Source organism: Lygodium microphyllum, chromosome 1, assembly GCF_053477565.2.
Source record: "Lygodium microphyllum isolate KBCC chromosome 1, Lygodium_microphyllum_v1.1.10, whole genome shotgun sequence".
NCBI classification, from domain to species: Eukaryota; Viridiplantae; Streptophyta; class Polypodiopsida; order Schizaeales; family Lygodiaceae; genus Lygodium; species Lygodium microphyllum.
The window spans coordinates 190,847,993-190,871,794 of record NC_141135.1 but is presented as its reverse complement, the minus strand read 5'-3'; the positions used below and the strand labels follow the sequence as shown (position 1 = coordinate 190,871,794).

The 23,802-nt window shown below is 40.1% G+C and overlaps 1 protein-coding gene across 1 annotated transcript in view; it reads right to left on the bottom strand.

Moving 5' to 3' along the window:
* Positions 1-1,185, bottom strand: part of LOC148042101 (Ribosomal protein S24e family protein) — a 56,275-nt gene extending 55,090 nt beyond the window's left edge. Inside the window, exon 1 of the mRNA XM_087685542.1 lies at positions 797-1,185. Within this exon, the coding sequence (XP_087541668.1) occupies positions 797-1,103 (307 nt within the window). The 5' untranslated portion in view covers positions 1,104-1,185. The remainder of the gene's footprint in view (positions 1-796) is intronic.
* Positions 1,186-23,802: the final 22,617 nt, after the last annotated feature.

Here is a 23,802-nt window from a genome sequence, read left to right as displayed (position 1 = left end):
ACCCAAAGTCTAGGTAGCCATGTCCTAGCTTGTTTTTGGAGCATTGGAACCATTCTTCAATGACCCTCCTATTTAGCCACTCAACTCCTTTCTACTTAAGCAGTGAGTGCTTTGCCAATATCTTGGCACTTTTAAGCTTTCTTAGAGACTTACCTCAATGCTTATACAATGTTGCTACAAGTTGATGGCTTGTTCAGCCTTCTATAGAACGCACTCTTTGTTTCTCTACACCTAGACAAAAGGTCCAATAAGATAGCTCATTAGGAGAGTAAAGCAATGCGGTGGAAAGTATGGAACATGCAAGTTCTATCTTTTAGCATCGCCACTATGGACTTGAGAGGGGCTATTAAAAAATGAGAATGCTAGTCATCTCGTTTTTGAGTTTCGCTAGAGAGCTAATGAGCTCGTGATAGGCGCTATTTTAAGTTCCGATCAAAAGGGGTAAATCCCTCGGTGTAGCTAGGGAACTTAGCATGTCAGTATTAGCAATTGTAAGTGGCCCTTAATCGCAATGAGCTTGTATATCATCTATGTAGCAAGGGCGTACAACTGTGATTTGGGTTTTCACCCTTCCTCTCGTCTCTTCCTGCTTTGCCATGGCCAATGAGCAATGGACACAAACTACTCTTCCTCAAATAAAAGGTCAAAAACTTTGGCGATCTGACCCTCGCATTTGTTAATACCTGCCAGAACTCTTGAAGGTAACCCCCTAATAAGCCTCTCTCTCTCTCTCTCTCTCTCTCTCTCTCTCTCTCTCTCTCTCTCTCTCACAGATATGGCGCACGGATCTTCGTACCGGGAGAGAAAGCTCCTGGGCCAGCGAGGGCGTTGCCATAGATGGGCTGAAAGAGCGAGAGATAATCGGTTCCGGGAGAGGCGGGCGGTGGGGAAGCGCCAGACGAGTAACTGCGACTCTGTTGTTGGTTATGGGACTGGCCTTTGGGAACAACAGGAGCAGAGGAAGGCCGGCTCTTCTTCTCGCTCGAGGAAGCTTGAGGAGGAGGTTCATCGGCCTGTGTGGAAAGGGAGCGAGAGGCGGCGGCGGCCTGCAACCCTAGCCTGCCCTTACAGACGCAGAAGCTCGATACCTTTGTCGTCAACATCTTGTTTTTTGGCTGCTGCTTCTTCTACTGCTGCTGTCGTCGGTCTTCCGTCTCTCCGTTCGATCATATGCACTCAACCAAATGAGGGGGGTCGCCTTGTTCCTACGTGGCAACTTACGTGGCACTGTCCCCCGGACCTTTTACATTCCCGGCCGCCCCCACCTTTTGAGTTCCCAACCACAAATTAGGGTTTAGAGTTTTGATCTCGCCAACAAGGCATTCGTTGCGCTTAAATCTTTAACTTAAAATTCCGGGGGAGCAACTTGCAAGAGAAGAGGTGCAAAAACGGGAGCAACCTTTGGGAAGGTGGTCATTGGTGAAGGATAGATAAATTGTGCCCATAACTAGTTGTGATGTGTCAGACTAACCTTTGTTCCCCCTATCAGAGCATTATGGCTTGGTGTGGCCCAATTAATACATTCAAACGTGAAGGCGGTGATGTGTGGCAATCTATGCATGCAAGCCCCGCAAAGCAAGAGACAAAGGATGGAGGATATGCCAGTTGAACTAAGTGTAGAGGGCAGGGACTACAAGCAAGCACTCCAATGTAATGAAGTTGACATGATTGAGAACGAGCTTCGCAGAGCAAGAGACAGAGGATGGAGGATATGCCAACTGAACTGAGTGTAGAGATTAGAAACTACGAGTAAGTGCTCCAATGTAATGAAGTTGCCATGACTGAGAAGGACCCTTGGACAGTGATCAAGAGAGGCACGATGCAACATGTAAAGCTAAAGCTTAGAAAGGGTAAGAATCCACAAGGCAATGGCCCCCCTAGCAATGGATTGTGTCCAGCAGAGGTATGCTTTGCTTATAGTCATTGGTGTATACTTTTATTTCCTAGGTCATCCTCCCATGCAGGACGACTTTAGCAAATGGTTTGACCTCACCTATCAAGGCAAGGCAACCCTCATCCAATTTAGATTCATTGGGGAGAGTTTTTATATGGTGTTCCTTGGATCCAAAGCGGAGAGGGATTGGGTCCTCATGTCAATAGTTGGCTTTAGAGGTAATCTCATGTACACCCTACCCTAGTGTTCGTCCTTTTCTGTAGATGGTGTGCTCTCTCATGACTGTTCGATATGGATTGAATTTTGTAATGTCCCCATTACTTAGTTTATTTTAAGGTGCGTATACATGGTGTTGCATGTCCACACATATAGAAAAAAAAACTGCAGAATCTCTACAGGATTTACAGGAAGCAGGACTGGTTTACTAGAAAAGTTTGAAATCTCTAGTATCATGCTTAGATGACTTAATTCTCACTTTAGATGGATCCAAATATATATTATGACTTATTTTGAAGGGAATAAGTCGTCCAACACAAAAGATGAATAAAAATAATGTGATTTACAAAAATCATTATTTTCCCCTATCTTTTATGGATTTTTGCAATTTTGCTCATGTAGGCCTGTCGACCAAATGTGTTCCGATCGTTTTGAGTATCCGATTGACTATATTTGGGGTTCATATGACGAAGTTACAATCCAAACAAGTTGTAGGGCAGAAAAAAACAGAAATAAAGCATAAGCTTTAAAGCTAAGCGCTAAAAGAAAGTGTTCTCTCTTTGTCATCAATGATGTTATCGAAAATCACTAAAAAAGCAAGCTCCTCTCTTCTATTCCCCCCTTGCAAAACTATAAATTGAGGGCTTGGGGATACTAGAGAGAGCGACAAGAGATGAGGACGAATCGTTGATCAAGAATGAGGAGACTCTATTCCACGAGACGAAGAGACATCATTCCGTTTAACCCAAGGAAGGGGATACACTGAAGGTCTCTCATCCTCTTCTACCCTGATCCAAGAAGAGAAGACTTTGAAGAACTCTATCCTATTCTATAATACCTCTACTCTCGTCTTTATTCCGTCTACCAAAGAGTGAAGTATTGCTCTCCATGAGGCAAGAAGAATCATTTGCGAGACCTACATCATTGAATCCTGTAATATCCATCATCATTATCATCGAGAGTCTTACACCCATGCCAACCAGTATTACTGACATGTTCTTCTTCTTCTTCTATGAATCATATTTCCGTCATGGCCTTAAATAAAAAGAATTCAAAAGCGGAAATCGCAAATGACCCTACTAACATGGAAGCAACAATTGGAGTTGCGAGCACGGGAGTCACTAATGGAGTTACGAGTGCGGATAACAATCCTTTACAAATCGCGATACCACAGGTTTTTCTAAAAAAATTCTATCCAAATAAGATAAGTCTCTTGAGAAATACTGACTTGAGGCCAAGAAACTTTGTTACAAGAACTGGGAAGTTAGAGATCCCAAAATCTAGGTACCCCTAGTTAAATTCCAAGGGGAAGATTTCATTACGTGAAACTCAAGTGTTGATTGCTACTAGAATTAAGCATCACTTGAAAGTTGCATGATTGATTGAAGTCATAACTACTTGCAAACATCAATCTTGTTTGTGATTTTCTAGATTAGATCCTGATTAAATTAAGAATTGGAACAGATAAGAATTGAGGAGCCCTATACCTCCCCCAAGGATAAGTGTTGAATCCCCATACCAAGAGGGAATATTTTTATCGCCGCGGAAGCATGGACCGGCTCCGATGGCGAGAGGTCTCCTAGTAAGAATCGTATTAAGTAGGAGGTGGATAGGGTGCTAAGGGAGCTCTGGCTAGTAAATCCCTTTTTCACACCTAAGAACTACTTGGTCCCCTGTATGGCTCAAGTTCTACTTGGGACACCTATAAATGCTAGCTATAGGTGGATTTAATCTTGGTGACGTGTAGATGCGCCGGATGAGGCAACATGTGAAATTATACTTTTTCTCATGTATGGGCAGGAGAACACACATTATGGAATATAATCAATGAAATTGTTTTATTATGATTGTTTTTTCCCATGGCTAATTGATGTGGTTGCATATATCGCATCATCTTTGGGCAAATTATTGTATGTGCATATTCCTGCAACTACTTGGGGTCTCTTCAAGCCCACATGTCAAGCTTATATCCTGTGGGGTAGGCAAAATGAGCCGCTTAAATTTCTTCAACTGCAAATCCTGGGAGGCATGGAGCTTGTTCTTAGTGTTTGCTTCTCTACTTTTCCTTATGTATGCTTCTTGTGTAAGGCCAACAAACACTTCACAAGGAACTACCTATCCAAAGCAACCCAAATCCCGGCCCTTGGAGAGAAAAAGAAAATTGTTGATAAGGATTGATCAGTGGGGATGGGAAACATGAAAGTATAAAGGCATGCAAACAGGGCTCAATCCAAAAGAACAATGGTAGAGCAAATAGGAGAGATGGCCCTAGATTGAAAGCCCATCAGAACCAGTAGAAAGGAGCATATACGAGGAACGAGGTGAAAGGTGAGAAGGATTGAAGCTTGCTTGGAAGAGCTATGGCGGGAGAGTAAGAGCAAGAAAGAGAGAGACACGAAATGGGAACTCCAACAGTCACAATGTGTGACTGGGCCTTCCTTTATTCAAAATATCACTAAAAGAATAAATAATAAAGTGATGGTAATGGGCGCCCGCCACTTGCAATGTGCAGTGGCAGGTATTGTCAGTGTAGTAATACATGGGCAGCTAGGTAGAGGCGCCTTTACCCCCAACAACCTCCCACTTAAAGGCGAATCTGCCCAAATGAGGAGTGAAAAGCAGAAAGAAAAGATAGTACAATGTACACATGTACAACAGGATGAGGAAAAACGTCATCACATCCAACGCCCATCAATCTCCTGAGGAAGGCAAAGCGCTCAGTAGTGAGGCTTTTGGTGAGCAAATCTATAGGATTTTCATTAGTGGCGATCTTGACAAGGTCAACAGACCTATCCTCCACGACCCCACGTGTGAAGTGATACCTCACCTCAATGTGTTTCATCTTCGCATGGAAGACCAGATTCTTGGCTAGCTGAATAGCATTCATAGAATCCGAATGCAGCATAGGTATAGCATCAATCCCAAGGTCGTGAACCAAACGGCCCAACCATATGGCCTCCTTGTAAGCCTCAATGGCTACAACATACTCGACCTCAATGGTAGAGAGAGTTGTACACTTTTGAACCCTGAAGATGAATGAATACCTTTGTTGGAATGCCCTGAGGGTGCCCAAAGGGACCAAGAAGGTGCACGAGAAGTCAGGGAGTGACGGGAGCTCGAGAGAGTCAGCTATCGTTGTCGGGAAGGAGACGACCCAATGAGTGTAGGTAATCAATAGGAAGCTGAATGAGTCACGAACCAAGGTTGAGTAGTCATGAATCTATGCTCTAATACCAGTTGAAAGGTGAGAAGGATCAAAGCTTGCTTGGAAGAGCTATGGCGGGAGAGCAAGAGCAAGAAAGAGAGAGACATGAAATGGGAACTCCAACAGTCACAATGTGTGACCGGGCTTTCCTTTATTCAAACTATCACTAAAAGAATAAAGAATAAAGTGATAGTGACAGGCACTCGCCACCTGCAGTGTGTAATGGCGGGTATTGTCAATGTAGTAATACATGGGCGGCTAGGCGGAGGTGCCTTTACCTCCAACAAGAGGCACCCACTGCTATGGAGGTGCCCTCTACCCCTCATCAGTGTGACAAGTTGAATTCAGCTTTGGCCTTTGTTGTAGGAGATGGCAGCCACATTGCGACTAGGGTGACTATCACCAATGAGACCTTCCTAGTCAGCTTAATATATGCCTCTAACTGCTCTATAACCAAAGTAAAACAATGGGAAGCCCTACAACAACAAATTCTAGGAGTTCATGCTATCATATGTGGAGACTAAAATATGACGATGATGGATCGCTAAGGGAATCAATCCCATAGCTCTGGCACTATCCTTAAAGATGAAAAAGAATGCTAGATGTCCTTCAGTGGTGCTTGTGACCTAAAAGACACGGTCCTAATTGTTAGAGGGTACAAGGATATAAGTTTCACAAGGCATAATCGACATGTCAGCCTTCTTGGAGAGGTACGAGGCTAGACCGTATCTATTTCTCTCAAGGAGCTTGCTGGATAGAGAGCTACATCAAATGTTATGCCTTCCAAGATATCACAATGTCAGATCATGTGCCTATCTTAGCTTTAGAATAATATGGCTAATGGTAATGCTAGAGCACCCCCCCCCCCCCCCTTGTAGGATGAATGTCTCCTTCCTGGAAGAGAAGAGGATCATTGAAAAGTTGTGCATGACGTGGGAGGAGGCAAGAGATCCTTCATGCACTCTTGAATTCGAGTGGCTCAAAATGCAAGGTGGCAATCACTAGGTTTGCCAAAACACATGTTAGAAGGAAGGTGGTAGCAAGATGACCATCATTAGGCAAACAGAGAGGATTAGGGTTGCAATAATTGCTACATTCTAGGTAGTCTACAATGACTCTATCATGCAGAATTCTTTGAAGGCTATTGATGATTTCATCAAAAGGGAGAAGAATTTTACAGTGTAGGTGACCAAAATTCAATTGAAGGTCCTATGAGATCTAATGGGCAATGCCCCCAACGAGTTATTCTTCTCCAAGCTCAAGGCTAAGCAAAGAAATGAATAAATCACATGCTTGCATGATAGAGATAGAAATATAGTTTATGAGGAGCAACAGATCACACAAATCATCAAATATCATCTAGCTTCAATAGTGGGCACTAAACCCTTGCAAATGTTTTCACAGGAGTGACAACCCCCATCCCGCAAGAACAAGCCCTTATGTTGGATAGGCCATTCTCCCTGGAAGAAGTGAAGTTGGTGGTTAATGGCTTCAAACCCAATAAATCACTTGGTGCAGATGGGCTCTTGTTTCTAGAAAATGGCAAGTGTGCGGATTAGATCTAGTAGATCTTTTGAACTACATAAGTGTCACATGCCTTCTACTTGAAGCAATGAATTTAGGGATAATCAAACTTATCCCCAAGTCATAGGATCGCACTAGCCCAACCAACTAGAGACCCTTAACTCTGCTTAACTTTGCATATAAAGTATTGGCTAAGGCACTTGCTCCCAAGGTGATGAATTTTTTTGCACAAATCATTCATTTAGTATGGTTTGTAAAAGGAAGGCTCATACATAATGCAATTTTGAATTTAATCATGTCCATGGACTAGGGACTTAGCAAACTGTCTGACATTGTCTTTGTAAACATGGACTAGGACAAAGCGTATAATCGCAAAAGCTGGTCCTTCATCACCTTGGTTCTTGTCTCCCTAAGGTTTGGCCCAACCCTCATCAATATGGTAACAACTCTATTTAGGAATGCAATAGCGGCCATTAACATCAATGTTTACTTTTCCACACATCACCCTCCTGTGGAGGTCAATCAAGCAAGGGTGCCCCTTAGCACCATTACTTTGCAACTTATTGTTGACCCACTCCTGAGGAAAGCAAACCAAGCTATCTGAGCTAATATGATCAAGGGCCCGCCTCTCCTTTCATGGGACCCAGATGACTTTCAATTTTTTTCAAATGATAAAGACTCTATTATCAAGGCTAATAGAGTATGATCAAGGGCCCGCCTCTCCTTTAATGGGACCCAGATGGCTTTCAATTTTTTTCAGATGATAATGACTCTATTATCAAGGCTAATAGAGATCATGTTGCCAACTTACTAGAAATCTATAATGAGTTCTCTAAACTCTCTACCTCTAAACTCAATTATGCTAAGTTTGAACTATTTTTTCTCTCATGGAAGGACCCTGATAAGTGGCTTGTTGAGCTAGGTTTTCAAGTGATGAAGCTAGAAGAGATAGTTAGATACTTTGGTGCACTTATCAGGGTTAGCATCATCATCAAGCAACGATTCAATTGGTATCTGTCGAGTTGATGAAAGGTGAAGAAATGGATCGCTACTCCAACATCTCTAGCAGGGAAAGTTGCAATCATCAAGAACATGCTTACCTTGATGATGGCCTATGTGGGGTCAATATTGCCTTTTAGTGAGAATGCTTTGAATGAAGTGGAGAAGACAATTTGGGGCTTTCTCTGGTCCTACTAAGGTAAGAAATCGATGCCTTAATCAAGTTGGGAGGTCCTCATTAAGAGCAAGAACCTGGGTGGTGCAGGGTTGGGCAACCTTGGCCTCAAGTCGTAGGCAATGCTGGCAAAACTCATGAAGAGGATGAATGGTGAGCAATCTTGGATAGTTATACTCTAGCATTGGATTGGCACTGCTAAGGTCCACGGAATTGCTTGGGATGGGTCCCACTAGGGCAGACCTCATTGCAGGAGCACAAAGTCATATTAAGATTCCACAATTTAAATGTTGGCCCAAGTAATAGCCAACATTTGGCAGAAGGTCCTTATCAACACCACTTGGAAACTTAGGCTAAGCAGGGGTGGTGATTCCTCACTTAATTGCAATATATGCCTCTCCCCCTTCTCCTATGACCTAGAAGTTGCTCCGACCTCCAAGGATCCGAAGGTATCAAAAGCAATCTTTAACAAAGGGATCAAGATTTGGATGGATGGGACCCAAGTCCACCAAGGCAGATGATTAGCTCATAGATGGCAGCCATTAGATGTGGTTTGAGAGCGAGAAGGAAGCTCTATGCTAGAGACAATATTTAGTTTTAGGAAGGAGAACTGGCCTACTTCACCATTCAAGATGACTAATAGTCCACTCAAAGATTTGGCTTCACCAATTGGTAAGCAATTGATCCACTGTCAGTCATGGAAGGACTACAAAGCCCCCTCTCTTGCAATAGCAATGAGTATGCAAACCCGTTGAATGAAAGAGTTTCCCTTGACAGCTATAGTAGTGTGGAAGACAATGGCTAGAAGAATTTGCAAAGCCACTTAGTCCTACATGATTAACTTCCTACTCTAGAGATTAATGCACAAGAGATTACCATTGAGACATAGACTAGCAAGACATATACAATCTCCCCAATGTGCTCACTTTGTGGGAGAGTAGAAGAAACATAAAAACATCTATTTTGGGACTGCATGAAAGTGGTACCACTATGGAGAGCAATTAGAAGATGGCTAAGACAAGCCAACCTCAATGACAACTTTGGTATTTCTAATGCATTTTTTGGAGACCAAGCTCACCTCGATGACCTCACGTGGAAGTTAATAAGCCTTATTTGTGGGGTTGTCCTCATTTTTATATGGTCTAGGAGGAACACTGTGATCTTTAAGAATCCAAATAGGATACATTTGAATCTAGATCTAGTTGTACGTTGTCGTGCTGCTGCGCATCCGAGCCATAAACACCTCCATTTTTGTTGTGCATTTGTGTTATCTTTTTGCGTGTGATTTATTGTGTGTGATTGATGCATTAAGATAATCCGTCCTTTCAGTATCCACACCCAATGTACATACTCCACTTTTGTGTTTGTGTGTGTTTCAGTTTGTATGCATGTTGTATGTGTGACAGAAAATATGAAAAACTGATGCCAAAGGACATTATCAAGCTGATAATTTCAATGATGATCTCCAAGAAAAGTGCATGAAATTGTGGAATCAAATGAGGCGGATGGGGGAGATGAACCAGAGAGCTTTGTGACATCGAAGGTCATTGAAGCATTGAATCAGATCATGCTATCGTGCTATTTTTCTGATGCTTGTGGTTCATGTCATCCATGGCTGAACTTATAGACCTTGCTTTGATTGGATCACAACAAAAATCCTTAGCTATATCTGATTTCAAAGGTTGGTTATAAATTGGTGCATTTGATACCATGGTTTCATGGAAGAAACCATTGAGGTAGTAAAAGAGAAGGCTTTCTATTTTGAAAGTTGGAGGGAAAGATAAAAAACTTGGTACTTTCAGAATAGCCTTACGAATGCTATGTTGAGATTGGAGAGGGAAAAAGCTAGGAAAAGGGGGATATTTTTGAAAAGGCTAAGAATGGCGGGCTATGGGCGCATGGAACCACCCAGGGAAGATCGGCAATGGCTACGCTCCTGTGCTAGATGGCCATACCTCGCACATTGCGGTCAAATTCAGAGATCCTGACCAAGATCGACGGCGGTCTGACAAGGAGCTCGAGAAGGAGTCGAAGTTCCTGAAGAACGGCGATGTTGGGTTTGTGAAGATGATCCCCACCAAGCCCATGACTGTGAAGACCTTCTTTGAGTACTCGCCCCTCGGGTGCTTTGCTGTGCGTGATAGGAGGCAGAATAGATGAGAAACAAGGAGGCATAATCGATGAAAAACGAGGAGACGATGCTATAAGGTGATGACAAAGCTGCAGAAGACGAAGCCGAGAGGAAGAAGGCCAAATGCTTTGACTGGAAGCTGCGGAGGATGTGCAAAGGAAATAGACGAGTACAGCAAGACGGCGAGCTTTAGCATTGCTGGCATAAACGATCTGCGAGCTCGGCCATCATTGTTGTTCTCGAGGATACACACGAATCTCATCTCTTGATCATTGAACAAGAACTGCTGAAAATCGCTTCAATCTCCTTTAATGGATTGCTTCTGGACAAGGAAGAGACAGACATCGCTGGCAGCTTGAAGAATTGTAGGGGGGGAACTTGCCATGAAACTGAACAAAGCATACATTGTTGGAACCTTGAAAAACTGTACAAACTCCAGAACTGTGACAGGGTCACTTAGTACATCGGAATGCTATCATAAGTGGCTTTGAATCGGACCTTCTTGTTGGTAATGTTCTTATTGATAGGTATGCTAAGTGTGGAAGCTTGGAAGATTCACGCAGCGTTTTCGACCAGCTTCCGAACTGTGATGCAGTGTCATGAGGTGTAATCATTTCAGCATATTCCAGATATGATCAGCACCTTACTGCGGGGTGCCCATGTTGTCGTCATCATCCTCACTGAATTTCTGTTGATCTAGCTGTAAAGGCTTTACAAATTGCAGAGAATGCTCTATCTTGGAAGAGCGTTAGACGTTGGCTTACTTTGGATGGTTTTGAGGAGCTCTCAAACACGGCAGTGACTTTGCATTTACAGTTCATAAAGCATGTGTCATCCCATGAGCATATGGTAATAACAGAATCATTGCTAAGGATTATAGGTATCACTTTCAGCATTTCAAGGTCACGCAAAAGATATTAGAGTTGGCTGATTCTTCCATTAGAAGATCTAGTTGGAATTATAAACTTTGCTGAAATTTGAATGCTGAGAACAGCCTTGAACTGGTGCTGAATGTTGGGCAGACTTATGGGTTGATTGCTCAATGATTAGATCGAGAAAAGGCTCAGAATTGCTGCCCAGCAGAACTCTTCAAGTCTCTTCAAGCCTATGTGCCAATGGCTTAACTGTCTTCAAACACGTGAATGCAAAACTGGTTATGAGATACTATAGATTTTTCTGAACATGGACCTCATGTAATTTACTTGACAAGGAATATAGTGAACTTTGGCATCAAAAATTCGATTTCTTCTTGTTAGCCTCTTTCCTTGTTGCAACTTGAACTCCGTGTTCAGCAGCCCTTACACGAAATCTACGACAACGTTGTCACAATGCGTGAGGTTAAAGGTCACCACATGGGTTTGGCAAGAGAATTGGACAAGATAGTTGGAGATGTGTCTTCAAGAGATCGGTGGCTATAAGTAATTGTTTGTAGGTTCGAGAGGAGCTTTACAACCTTCAGCTCACCATTTACTTTGAGTTAACTTGGAAAAGAAAGATTGATACATAAGATGGTCAAATAAATGGGTTAAGAGCTTGAAACTTTTGATCGTAGAAGCTAAGTAGAAGTACAATGTCAATTGATTCAAGTTGAGTCTTGTCCTTCCTTGCCAATGAGTATAGCTGCCTATGTCAATCTAGGCATAAAGAAGATCTTTAAGTCACTTTCTCTTTTCAACTGATAATGAAGATAGAGGATCAAGAAGAAATCTGCCTATTTTAGCTTATGAATAAATTACCGTAGTCGGATTTTCATAAAAATTTCATGAGTTTCATGACTTAGATCAATGTAACTTGAATTAAGTAGCTGCATAAAAGCTTTAGTTGATTAATTCCAAAGTATGGCAATAAATCTCTGAAAGATCACTTTAAACCCTCTCTTGAATGAAAAGGAAGCAAGATAATATTGCACTTGTAATGTTTGGAGTTGAGGTAGACTTTGTGTTTACAGATTTCAGCCCATGATTATCCTGGTTTAGATTGAACCAAGAACAGTCCACGTTCTACCAAGATTAAGGAAGTGATTCATAAGTAAAGCTTCGGCCCATTAATTTCCTATTTTGGGCAGCCAAGAATAAACCAAGATGGTACACATAATCTACCAAAGAGTGTCTTCAATGCCCTTTCAAGGCAAGAGTGTTTAAATGTAGCATTTACAAGAGTAGTAGACATTAATCTCATCATAAAGCATCAGAGTAAAACTTGGAATATTGATGAGACAAGAATCAGCCCAAAGATTGTAGTGTGCTGAATATGACAGTTTAAAATCAAAGTTTTATTGTCTACCAAGCTCTCTTCTTGGTAGGGAGGAGAGATTTCATCAAGGAGTAGGTACATAAGAATTTGGCCTTCTTGTCATCCACACAAATACATGTACCTCTTGAGCCATACAAGAGGTGCCTTATGGAATAGAGATTCAGTCCATAAAAGAAAGTAATGGGCTGCATATAACAGTCCAAATCAAAGCCTTCATGCTTTCCAAGATCTCCTCTTGGTAGAGAGGAGAGAACACATTAAGAGATAAGTGCATAAGTCAGTATCCTTCTCATTTACTTCATAAAAACAAGTACCTCTTGAACCATGCATGAGATGCTGTGTTTAACAGAAATTCAGCCCATTAGAGAGCACTTTTGGGCCTTTCAGTTCAACCCAATGGCTTGATAAAACAAATCAAGAAGCCCTCCTGATTCACCCCTCTTCAAGCTTCTACATTAGGAGCTTGCAGTAAGCTTACCAAGAGCAAGGGTGAGCCCTTTGGGTCATGAAAATCAATAAAGCAAGTAGAAGAATTTCAGCCCTACAAATTTCAGGATTAGAAGGCCAATAACAGTTCCTATTCAGCTCTTAAAAGACTCAAGAGAGTGGATGTAATGTATCTCTTGACATGGGAGATCTAATTCAGCATACACAGGACAGGCCTAGACCTTCCTCAAGACTCATAATCGAGCTCCCCTTTGTATGGGCTGCTGCCCTTTAAATACAAAGTTTAGACAGCCACAAAACTGTTTGTTCTTTGCTAAAAGTATTGCTTATTTGTCAAGAGATGAAGGTTCCACCACTCCTTTACCCCCCAAGCTTGAGTTGCATTGCAAAGCTCCACTTTGAGTAGCATTGATGATTCGAACCCTGTAGTTCACTTCTCCTAGCCTGCACCCGTATTCAGCGCCAAAAATTGCGTTGGCTTACCTGTTCACGACTCCCTTTTGCCAACGTTTGTTTCATACAAGTCATATAAAGCATATACAATGTCATATGCTCATTAACATAGTATACTCTACGGACTTAAGTGATTCCTCGTTCCAATGAAGTTGTGAGACATGTTGTTAGAATACCCTCTTCTCTTACATATGTAATCAGGGCCTCATCCAAGCCATATGTTTGTCCATATTCACATATACCATGTCATATGCAGCATGTTTTGCAAAACTCGTAGCAATTTTATACAAGGATGGTTAAGAGTAAGTATCCAAGATCAATCTTCTTGTCGAGGTCCATGATAAATTTATTGCATTTTAAAGTAAAGAGTCCCCACCTTTATTACATTATATCATATGCTGGCGGACTTAGGTTTTCATGATTTATTGCACTAGGCAAGTTTTTATGTAGTATGTCTAGACTTCAAGTAACTAAGTATTATTTGTAAAGGATTAAGGTTGTATGTGTAGACCGTGGGCAAAAAATCTCATGACAACGTAGGCAAGAAATCTTGGCTACTTTGTCCAAGTTCAAATCACATGGATGGTTGGTCGAGTTCTTTCATAAAAAACTATCTATCAAGACCTAGGCCTTGTTGCATCCAATGGATGTTGTAACCCTTTTACTTTACTCAGAGAATGCATTACAAAAATAAAAATGAAAAAACTTGCAAGAGAGGAGCTTGAACTTGATGTCTTGACATTTGGCAATCATCATTGAAGGTGGAGTAAGGTTTAATAAAGGTGCATTTAACTACCCTAACACGTAAGCCAATTCCTTTGCATTTGTGCAGGGAACTAAGCACCCCTCTAACGGGAAGGGCAAGCAAGTGAGTGCAGCTATGATGCAAAAACCTAATGACTCCATGGAACTGGACTATGCCATGATTGTGATTGTTAGAGATGATAGTGTAGAGATGGAGCGAAAGATATAAGAGGACAAACAAACTTTCAACTAGAGAAAGAAAGCATCAGTGGACAAAAAGCAAGTACTTCAAGTTATAGTGGCCTTCTCCTTGCCTCCAATCAATCATAAATACATTGAGTATGCTTTGTGTGGCTTGTATATCTTTCTTTATGTGGAAGCCTCCCCTAAAAGAGAAAGATGCATGTTGGTTTGCTGCTACATATAGGGCATAAGTGTCTAGTACAATGCAAGTTCGTTGATAGGTATTATTTTCTTATTTTGGTCATCTTGAAAACTGAAAGGGATTTTGTGCTTGGCTTGGCAGAAATAAGCTAGGGCTTCCTAATTTGAATTGGACATATGCATTGCTAGTAGGCACTACATCCAAAATTCCATACTTGGTCGTGCAGGCGGCCCACAAGCTTGGCACAAGAATGGAAAAAGAATCTTGAAGGCTCTAAGTGGATGGGGGGCCTAAGACAAGAGGGGAGACTCATTGTGGAAGTAGCTCATATGGACCTTCAAGGAGGCCTATGAATACTCATACATACCCATTCAAGAGAAGACCTAATGGGAAAGCAGTGAATGGAAAAAGGTCTATGCATGTGGGAAGACCTCTAGGAAGCCACTACTTGGAGTTCATGAAACTAGAAAGAGTTAAGGATCACCCTCACCTAACCATGGCTAAAATAAGCCTAATTTAGGAGGTCCTAAGGAAGATGAATCCAACCCAACAAACTTCAAAGGTGATGTGCAATGCAAACATTAGCAAATTCATGACTAGCCTAATAGGGAAGCTGCTTTGGAAATGTAAGAAGCAAAATAATTATGCAAGGAGAGACATGTTGCACATTCATTGTGTTGTGGGCTATTGGTATAGGTAGCACCCACAAGCAAGGAACAAAACCTAGGTCAAGAGATGTTGCAAAGTGTGGAGGGATACCCCCTCAAGAAAGTTGAATTCTATGTTGTGGTGCGTATTGATGAACAAACTACCTACCATGGACAAGCTAAGTAATTTGATACCAGTACCCCCATGGTGTGCTTTTTGTAAGAATGATAAGGAGACAACATGACATCTCTTTGGTAATCTAGAGAGGTCTAGGGACTCTAGAAGCAAGTCCAGGCTTGGGTGTGAAGCACTGGATTCTTTGATAGAATTGATTGTAAGCTAGTACTTTTTGGTGAGCAAGGCAAGATGGACGAAGAAGCTCTAAAATTATGGAACATGATTAGAGCACGGGTACAGTAGGATATATGGACACTAATAAACGAATGGCTTTTTGGTAGGATCAAGTTGCCCTTGGTACCTAAAGACCATTGGCCCAAGGTTAACGATGAAATGTGTATTAGCTAATAAGATATTTAAGGGGTTTCAACAAGCTTTAGAAAAGGCCTAAGATCGCTTCAATGTAAGCCATAGGTATAGGCATATGTTTATTTCAAGCATAGAGCTGCTTCATCTATCACGGCAATGGCTTTTTAGTGATGCGATGGCAGGCTAATGAGCTTTGCCCTCATCATCTGAATATGATACTTCCTCCTCCTTAAGGATAGGGATAGCTCTTTCGATGAGTTCATAATGGACTACTTCTTCGCTTAATGATAAAGTGAAAAAACTTACCTTTTCCCTCCCATGTTATATCTGCTACTCTTTGAATACCACATCATAACTCTTTGCCTCTTGATCATACAATTTGTAATCATCACTATAACCCAACATGATACACTTAGTGCTTTTTAGTTTTAACTTCTCCCTTGTAACCTTTGGAACATGTGTATAACCTTCATATCTAAAAGTTCTAAAGTATAAGACAAATGAGAGCCATTGTGTGGTTTCAATTGAGAATATAGATTGCAATATTAACAACTTCAAGCCAAAATTGGTTAGACAATCCCTTGCTCTTAAGTATGCATCTTGCCATTTCCACAATGATGCAACTTTGGTGTTTGATAATGCCATTTTTCTGAGGTTTATGAGATGTCATCAATTGATGCTTAATCCCTTTGCTCTTGCAAAAGACTTCAAACTCGTTTGAGTTGAACTCACCACTGCTACCATTTGGTCTAAATATCTTCACACTTTTTTATGTTTCATTCTCAATAAGTTTTAGCTATTCTTTAAACTTACCAAATGCTTGAGCCTTATCAAAAAGAAAGTATACCCACATTTTCCTACTATAGTTGTTGATTATCAATATAAAATAAGAAGATTTCCCCATGGCTTGTGTAGGCATCTTACTATGCAAGTCAATATGTACCAACTCTAGAGGAGCTTTCAATTTGTTCTTGCTTTGTTACGAAAATATCTTTCTCTATTTCTTGGCCATCATGCAAGCTTCACATGGTTCCTTTATTTTAATCACTATACATAGGTTAGCAACCATACCTTATTTATGTATCTCCTTTAACACTACAAATCCAATGTGACCAAGCCTTTTAGCCCAAAGTGTACTTATGTATGCTCCAATGGTGGCTATAAGAGCACTTAGCTCATATAAATTGTTACTTCTTTCTCCTTTGCTAACAACTTTGCCATCACCATTAAGATTTTTTGCACGTGTCTTGGTAAATCTTACATCATGGCCAAGATCAATTATGGAAGCAAGTGATAAAAGTTTTATCTTAATCCGCAAAACATATAATACATTTGAGACTTTTTGACTTCACTACTTATAGCAACAAAGGAAATTGAATCTATACTCTTAATAGAGTATATTATATTATTCCCAACCATCACAATGATGGATTCTTATAGAGGCTACATAGAATAATATAGACCTTTCTTATGTGGTCATGTGATGGGAGGCACCACTATCCAATACCTTGAGTTGGTAGATACGTCTTGCATCAAGAAACACACTTCCTCAATGGTCACCATGAATAACTCCAGCTCTACTTTAGTTGTGCTACTTGTCTCCTTTTCTTTACTTCTTAGGGTGCCATTCTTCGCATTCTTAACATGACAATCTACAATTGCATGCTCTTTCTTCTCATAGCAGAAGCGCTCTTCTTGAAATATTTCCTTACTACCTTGCTTCTTTTTGTTACCATTGGTTGAGGAATCACCTTTGGCTTTTGCATTGGTGGAGAATGCAACATCTCCACTGCTACTTCCCTTTCAGATTTTAAGGTGTAACGTCTCCATTAATAATGCACAAAATTCCTCAAATATTAAAGCTTGAGGTGTCACTTGAGTGTTAAGGATAGCTATTAGTCCATCAAATTTTGGTGGACAAATCTGAAGATGCCTCTTTTTTATATCCCACTAGGCTAGCTCCTCACTAGACTTTTATATCCCAGCACCAGTCATATAGTTGCACATATTCTTGATCCAAGTGATAAATGCTTCAATCATCTCTCCTTTGACAAACTTATCTATTGCTAGTTGATTCTCAAGGCTTTGAATCCTTATTTGGTTTCATGTTTCTTACTAAATTTTTAGTATATTTCAAGCCTTGTAGAAAGTCTACATTTGGAGGAATCATAATAATTGAATTTGATGGGGCAAGGGTGGGTTTTGGTTCTAGGTCAGTTCCTACTATCATCTCCAGAAGCTCAAAGAATCAAGGATAGCTATAATTTAAAACTTTCACAAAGTGTAGTTTGTACGATTTAATGTGTCTTTGCTAAAGGTTAGTAGACAAATGCTTAGTGTTTGAATTGCTAGTTGATGTGCCAAAGCCACCTTGCGGATATTGATATCACTCCTCTTTGCTATTAAAGCCCTTGCCTCTCACATACTCTTCACTCCTTGGGCTCTGATAACATGTAGAAATTATTGATCGTATCATAGAAGATTTAAGCAAGGAATAGAGAGTATAAAACAAATAAGAGAATAATAAAACTTTTTAAATTCTAAACAAACTGATATAAAGATGGCTTTGTCCATCCCTATTCTTCCATTATGAAGATTAGATGGCACTCTAGATAGATTATTGGTAAAGAGCTTAAGACTAGCCGGAAAACTATGATTGGATGAAAGATAGATTGATGATAGATTTGGAGGAGTCTTCCTTTTATACCTTGGGAAGGCTTATCCAACCTACCATATTATGAACCTTCCCTAGTCAATCAATATATATTCTAGGAAATATTCTCTTTATCATTAGACTAGGGGTGTTTCCCCTAGACCCCCATAGACTCGTCAGGTAGGGGTTGCTTTTGAGACCCTTGGACCCCAAATAAGGGTCCCTAATAACTCCCACGTCCTACAACTCGATGTAGTATGCCTCGAGTTGTTACTAACTTAACTAATTTAACCCAAAGGCTAAATCCAAAAAGGTCACCTTTTTTCTATCTAGTCACATAGATCTCATTTGACATATAAGTTAGGGCCCAATCAATATCCAAGATCACACATGGCTTCTCTTCATAATGGGGGCCTTACAACTCTAAGCACCATGGATCATTAATGGCACCTTTCGAGGGTGGGGTATTGAGCATATCTAATGAGAAAATATTCTTCTCGAGTGCAAAAACTTCTCTTCCTTGATACATGGTCATAGTTGTAGTAGCCAAAAACATCACCAAAATGAATCCTTGAGTTGCTTCATGAGCCATTGCATTCTCCTTCCTCTCATTATGTTGGAGACCCTATGCTTCTAGTCTTTGCAATAATCTTTTGATCCTGCTACATCTTTGCTTCAACTTGATATATTTTGCCTCCCATACTCCCAAAACTTGCTTTGGCACAATCAATGCACCCCTTTGACCTTCAATCTCTTAATCCCTAGTTCATGCACAATCAATAAGCTTTCTCCAACATGGGATATTTGGATTTTTGATTAACCTCCCTATGGGGTCACACAATTCCAACCCTCACGAAGCTTTATCATCAACCCTTCAATAAGAGAGCAAAAGCATCTTCTAGGTTTGCTAGTTCAGGTGGTGATTTCTAGATCTCCTTCTCTTGATCATCTTGGGTTACTTTTGGTATACAAACAAGTCTACTAGAGTGAACTTGGTATTTTCATCCACAAGAAATTAGAATAAGAATTCCCCTAGTTCTATCACCCATATTGATAATATTTTTGCCAAGTTAGTATTCTTTATCAACTAAGAAAAGGAGGCTTGTCAAAACTACAAAAGGGTTTAGTTAAGTGATAAGCTTGGAACCTTCTATAGGCAAACGCCATGCTGGATGATTTGTTACACTTCTAAGAAGCTATTCTCTTCTTTACCCATTATTCTCATTGCGTAATAGATTAGTTTCATACATGAAATATTTTGCTCCCTCTTCCTCCATTCTTGGCCTTTTCATTGAAGTCACAATGACTTCTTCCATGCCTATTAAGTTCACTGCACTCTTTCCTTTGTCTTCTTCTTTTAGTCCACTAAGTATCCTACTTTCTGTTTAATGTCAATAGCATATTTCAAACATTCATAGGAATTGGATACATATCTCCTCCTCTTCTTGGTAAACGAGGATAGTTACGGATCAAATGATCAAATCTTGACAATTATAGCATGCCCTTTTCTCTCGTCCTTCTATTGCCTCCCATTTTCTCCATAATCATTTCAAGTCCAAGGTCTCCATCTTGCTCTTGTTCTAGGTTCTCCCACAATATGAAGAGTTGAATCTTGCAATTGCTTAGAGATAGCTTTTATCCTATCCTGCATTGAATGATGCTTCTTTTGTGGCACCTACACATTAGACTCCTTAGTAGGAACCACATTTTGCACCATAGATAAGATCTTAGGAGGTTGTTCCACATTCAACAACCCAATCTAAACATGTTCCGCTCTTTCTCATTAGCGATCTTTATTGCTTCCTCATAAGTTTCACATTTCTTCAATTCCACCTTAAGATAGAGAGGAGTTAGTAGACTTGTTATAAATCAATCTCTTTTCAATATAGTTAGAGGCATTTCTTCTCCTACAACCTTCATCCGTCAATTCCATAAGACTTGAAACCCTCAATTGAATTGCTCCACACTTTGGTTCTCCTTCTCTACATGGAAAAATTCCCTTCAAACAATGATTGTGTCCTTTGTCTTTATAAAATTCTAAATCAAGACTAACTCTCTATTTTCATAGCTCAGAGGTGTTGGTGGTTGTTTAGCAGCTTCTTGGATTATATACTTTGCTAGCCATTCTCTAGTCACTCCTCATATGTTGTTGGTTAAGATTTTCAATCACTTTTCTTCTTTGAATCACCTACCAAATATGCCATTTCAAAATCTTCAACAAATTAGATTACATCCTTGTTCTTGTTTCTAGAGAACCGATTGAACTCTTTGGTCGACCATTTCAAAAACTTCAACAAACTAGATTATATTCTTGTTCTTGTTTCTAGAGAATCACTTGAACTTTGAGGCCATTCTTCTTACACCTAAATCTTGTAAGAAAGATCCTCAGTGGGGAACAAGAAATATGCGAGGCTTAAAAAAGAAATAAAATAGAACATTGGCTTAGATCAACACACCAGTAAGAACTCCAATCCACTACAAGACACAAATCACCTCAAATCAAGAGAGATATAGAATAAGGTTAGTGCTTATACATCTAAATAGATATATACAACCCCAAAATCTCTTATAGCTCAAGAAATAGGGTGTAACATCACAAAATTTATGGCCAATACTCAGTGGTACATAATGTACAAAGGGCATGTCCACTTATAACTACTCATTGATGAACTTAATCACTATCACACTAGGATGATAATTCCTAGGTAGAAGCAACACATCGGGAATGATAAATACAAAATCATTGCCAATGTTAGACTAATTGTGCCTTCTTTTTCATTGTTGAGTGAATTTCCAACTTCTACCAATGCAAGGCATGGCCATCAAGACCTATGTCTCCATAAACACTCCAATATCATCAACATCACCTTCTTCAACAAGATGGCATCCATGAACACACACTATCCTCCTTGATCTTCATCATGAATAGCAACTCAAACTTCAAGGTGGCAAAATCAATAGAAATTGTAGACCTCTTCTACTCCCCACAAGTACCACGATCTTGTCACCCGTAATGATGGTGGTATATTATTATGTTGCATTGTCTCCCAACATTGCTTCTAATAAGTATCTCAACCCTTATAGGCTCCTAGGTCATTTAAAAACCTTAACTTTTGGTAGTAGCCACCTTGACACCTCCCCACAAGTACCACGATCTTGTCACCCATAATGATGGTGGTATATTATTATGTTGTATTGTCTCCCAACATTGCTTCTAATAAGTATGTCAACCTTTATAGGCTCCTAGGTCATTTAAAAACCTTAACTTTTGGTAGTAGCCACCTTAACTTTTGGTAGTAGCCACCTTGACACCTCCAAAACTTACTCGACAACATCAATTTTTAACATCACCATCCTTGCAAGTGGCTATACTTATCATGTCTGAAAGCTACAAAACCTTTATGACAAAAATCATAATATTTTATCCATAAATATTGTATTAAAAAGCTTGAAATCTATCAAGAATCGCATGGTGGGGGGACTTGCTTGAGTTGATGTGCCAAACAGACACCATACACATAAGACAAATCTCACTCGAGAACACAAGAAGAGAGATGGAGGCCTACTAAGTCAAACAATGCATAACAAACTATACTAATCGACTAGTGCTATAACTATGCTGGCTATAGGTAGGTGCCATAAACTAAATATAATAAGTGATAAGTCAAGGGCTGTGTGAGGATCATAATGACCACCGACGTGCTCAGTGTAGACTTGCGGACCCATCTAGCTAGGCGGTCTATCATCAATGTTCACACATGTTGAGCTTGCCATCTCAATAGAATCTAAGGCTGTTATCCCCTTGTCACGTGCACATCGATTTGCATTGTTTATAATTGTCCACTCAAGCTTTTAGTGCTTTGAAACTTGCAACTCTTCCCATGATCATCTAGTCTCATCCCATAAGCACATGCATTAGTGCTTTCCTCATCCATCATGAGGAATACTCATAGTCTCATACCTCAAATGGCCTAAAGACTTTATATGCAATTAGATCATGACCTTATGCTACCCCATTTAGCTTCATGGTGATACATGTGCCCTGGAACTCAAGATAATGAAGCTCAAAGTTATGCATTGACCATAGTATTGTCTCAAATGGAAGCGACCCAAGATAGTTACTTGAAACTCTAGGAAAATGTTGTTAAACATGGGAAAAAAAACCTTGGAATACTATCTTAAAAATTCATAAGAAAAGTTGTTACTAAAACTGTCCAATTATAATCTATCAAAAGGCACCAAAACATATCTATCACCTCTCACCGTGACTAATTCATGAGTCGGTCTCCTATCCATAGTCTTGTTTAGGGCCTCAAGAAAAAAACCTCACATTATGAGGGTTCAAACTTCACTTTTTGCTTTTTTATTTGAGGGCTCTACCATGTGTCCAACCAATCTAGCCTAAAACTTCTTGAGGGAACCAGATTTTGTGGTATTAAATGTGAAACTATCATTATCATATGTAAAGGGTAATAGTATGTTTTGCTTGTGTTTGTGGGGTTTGACCACCCCAACTAATCATCACTTGAAAGGTGTTATCAAGGTGTATCAAGAATATGGCCATGACTATAATTGAAGAATAACAAATATGGAGAATGGTGTAGCTCAATGTCTCATTAGTGCTTTGCTTATTAATCTTGTTGATGAGGGCGTGCTTAATTTACTACAAAAGATTAAGGAATTGAGAGGAAGCACAAGTAGTATGGAGTAGGTGCAGATAGATTTTGTCTCTAGAAAATGCATCATGGCATAGTAGACATCATGGATGATGAAGGTATACTGCACGTGTTTAGAAAGGTAATTGTGTGCATGTTTTGCTATTTCTTTTAAAATATAGTTGGGAATAAATGAGTGTGTTTTTTACCGAGCTTGCTTAAGAGAGCTTTTTATCTATGGAAGTAGATAAGCGAGCTTTTAGGTCAACATGCTATAGGCTAAATTCAATACCACCAAGGTCAATGTTCTATAATGAATGAACCCATTCTTCTTTGCATGCTTTACCATTATGGGTAAATAATTTTCAAGACTACATTTGATGAACCAACCCTTTTCCACAATATATAGATTGCCAGATATTGTTTTATTTGTTGAGAGAGAAGTGAAGAATTGATTCCATGGTAGGTAATCCATGGACTCCATCATCTCCACTCCATGAACCAACCCTTTTCCACAATACATAGATTGCTAGATATTGTTTTATTTGTTGAGAGAGAAGTGAAGAATTGATTCCATAGCAGGTAATCCATGGACTCCATCATCTCCACACTATGACCAATGGGAAAGTTAGCCCATACCAGCTTGTTGACTAGGGTCACACATGATTCCTCCCCATGATTGAGGTCACTCAATCTCCTAAAGGAAGTCATCCATTCCGCAATATAAAAGATCACATAGTATTATTCGCATGAAGATGTCAACAATGAAAATAGGAATAAGTTGTAGGAAGATTTTAAAAAATATTGAAATACCCACATGGTAGGCTACTCCACAATGGTTGGTTATATTGTCCACAATCACCTTTCACGTAATACACACTTCTCCTCCATCCTTGGCTATGCTTTTCTCTCATCCAAGTGTCTCTTTATATGA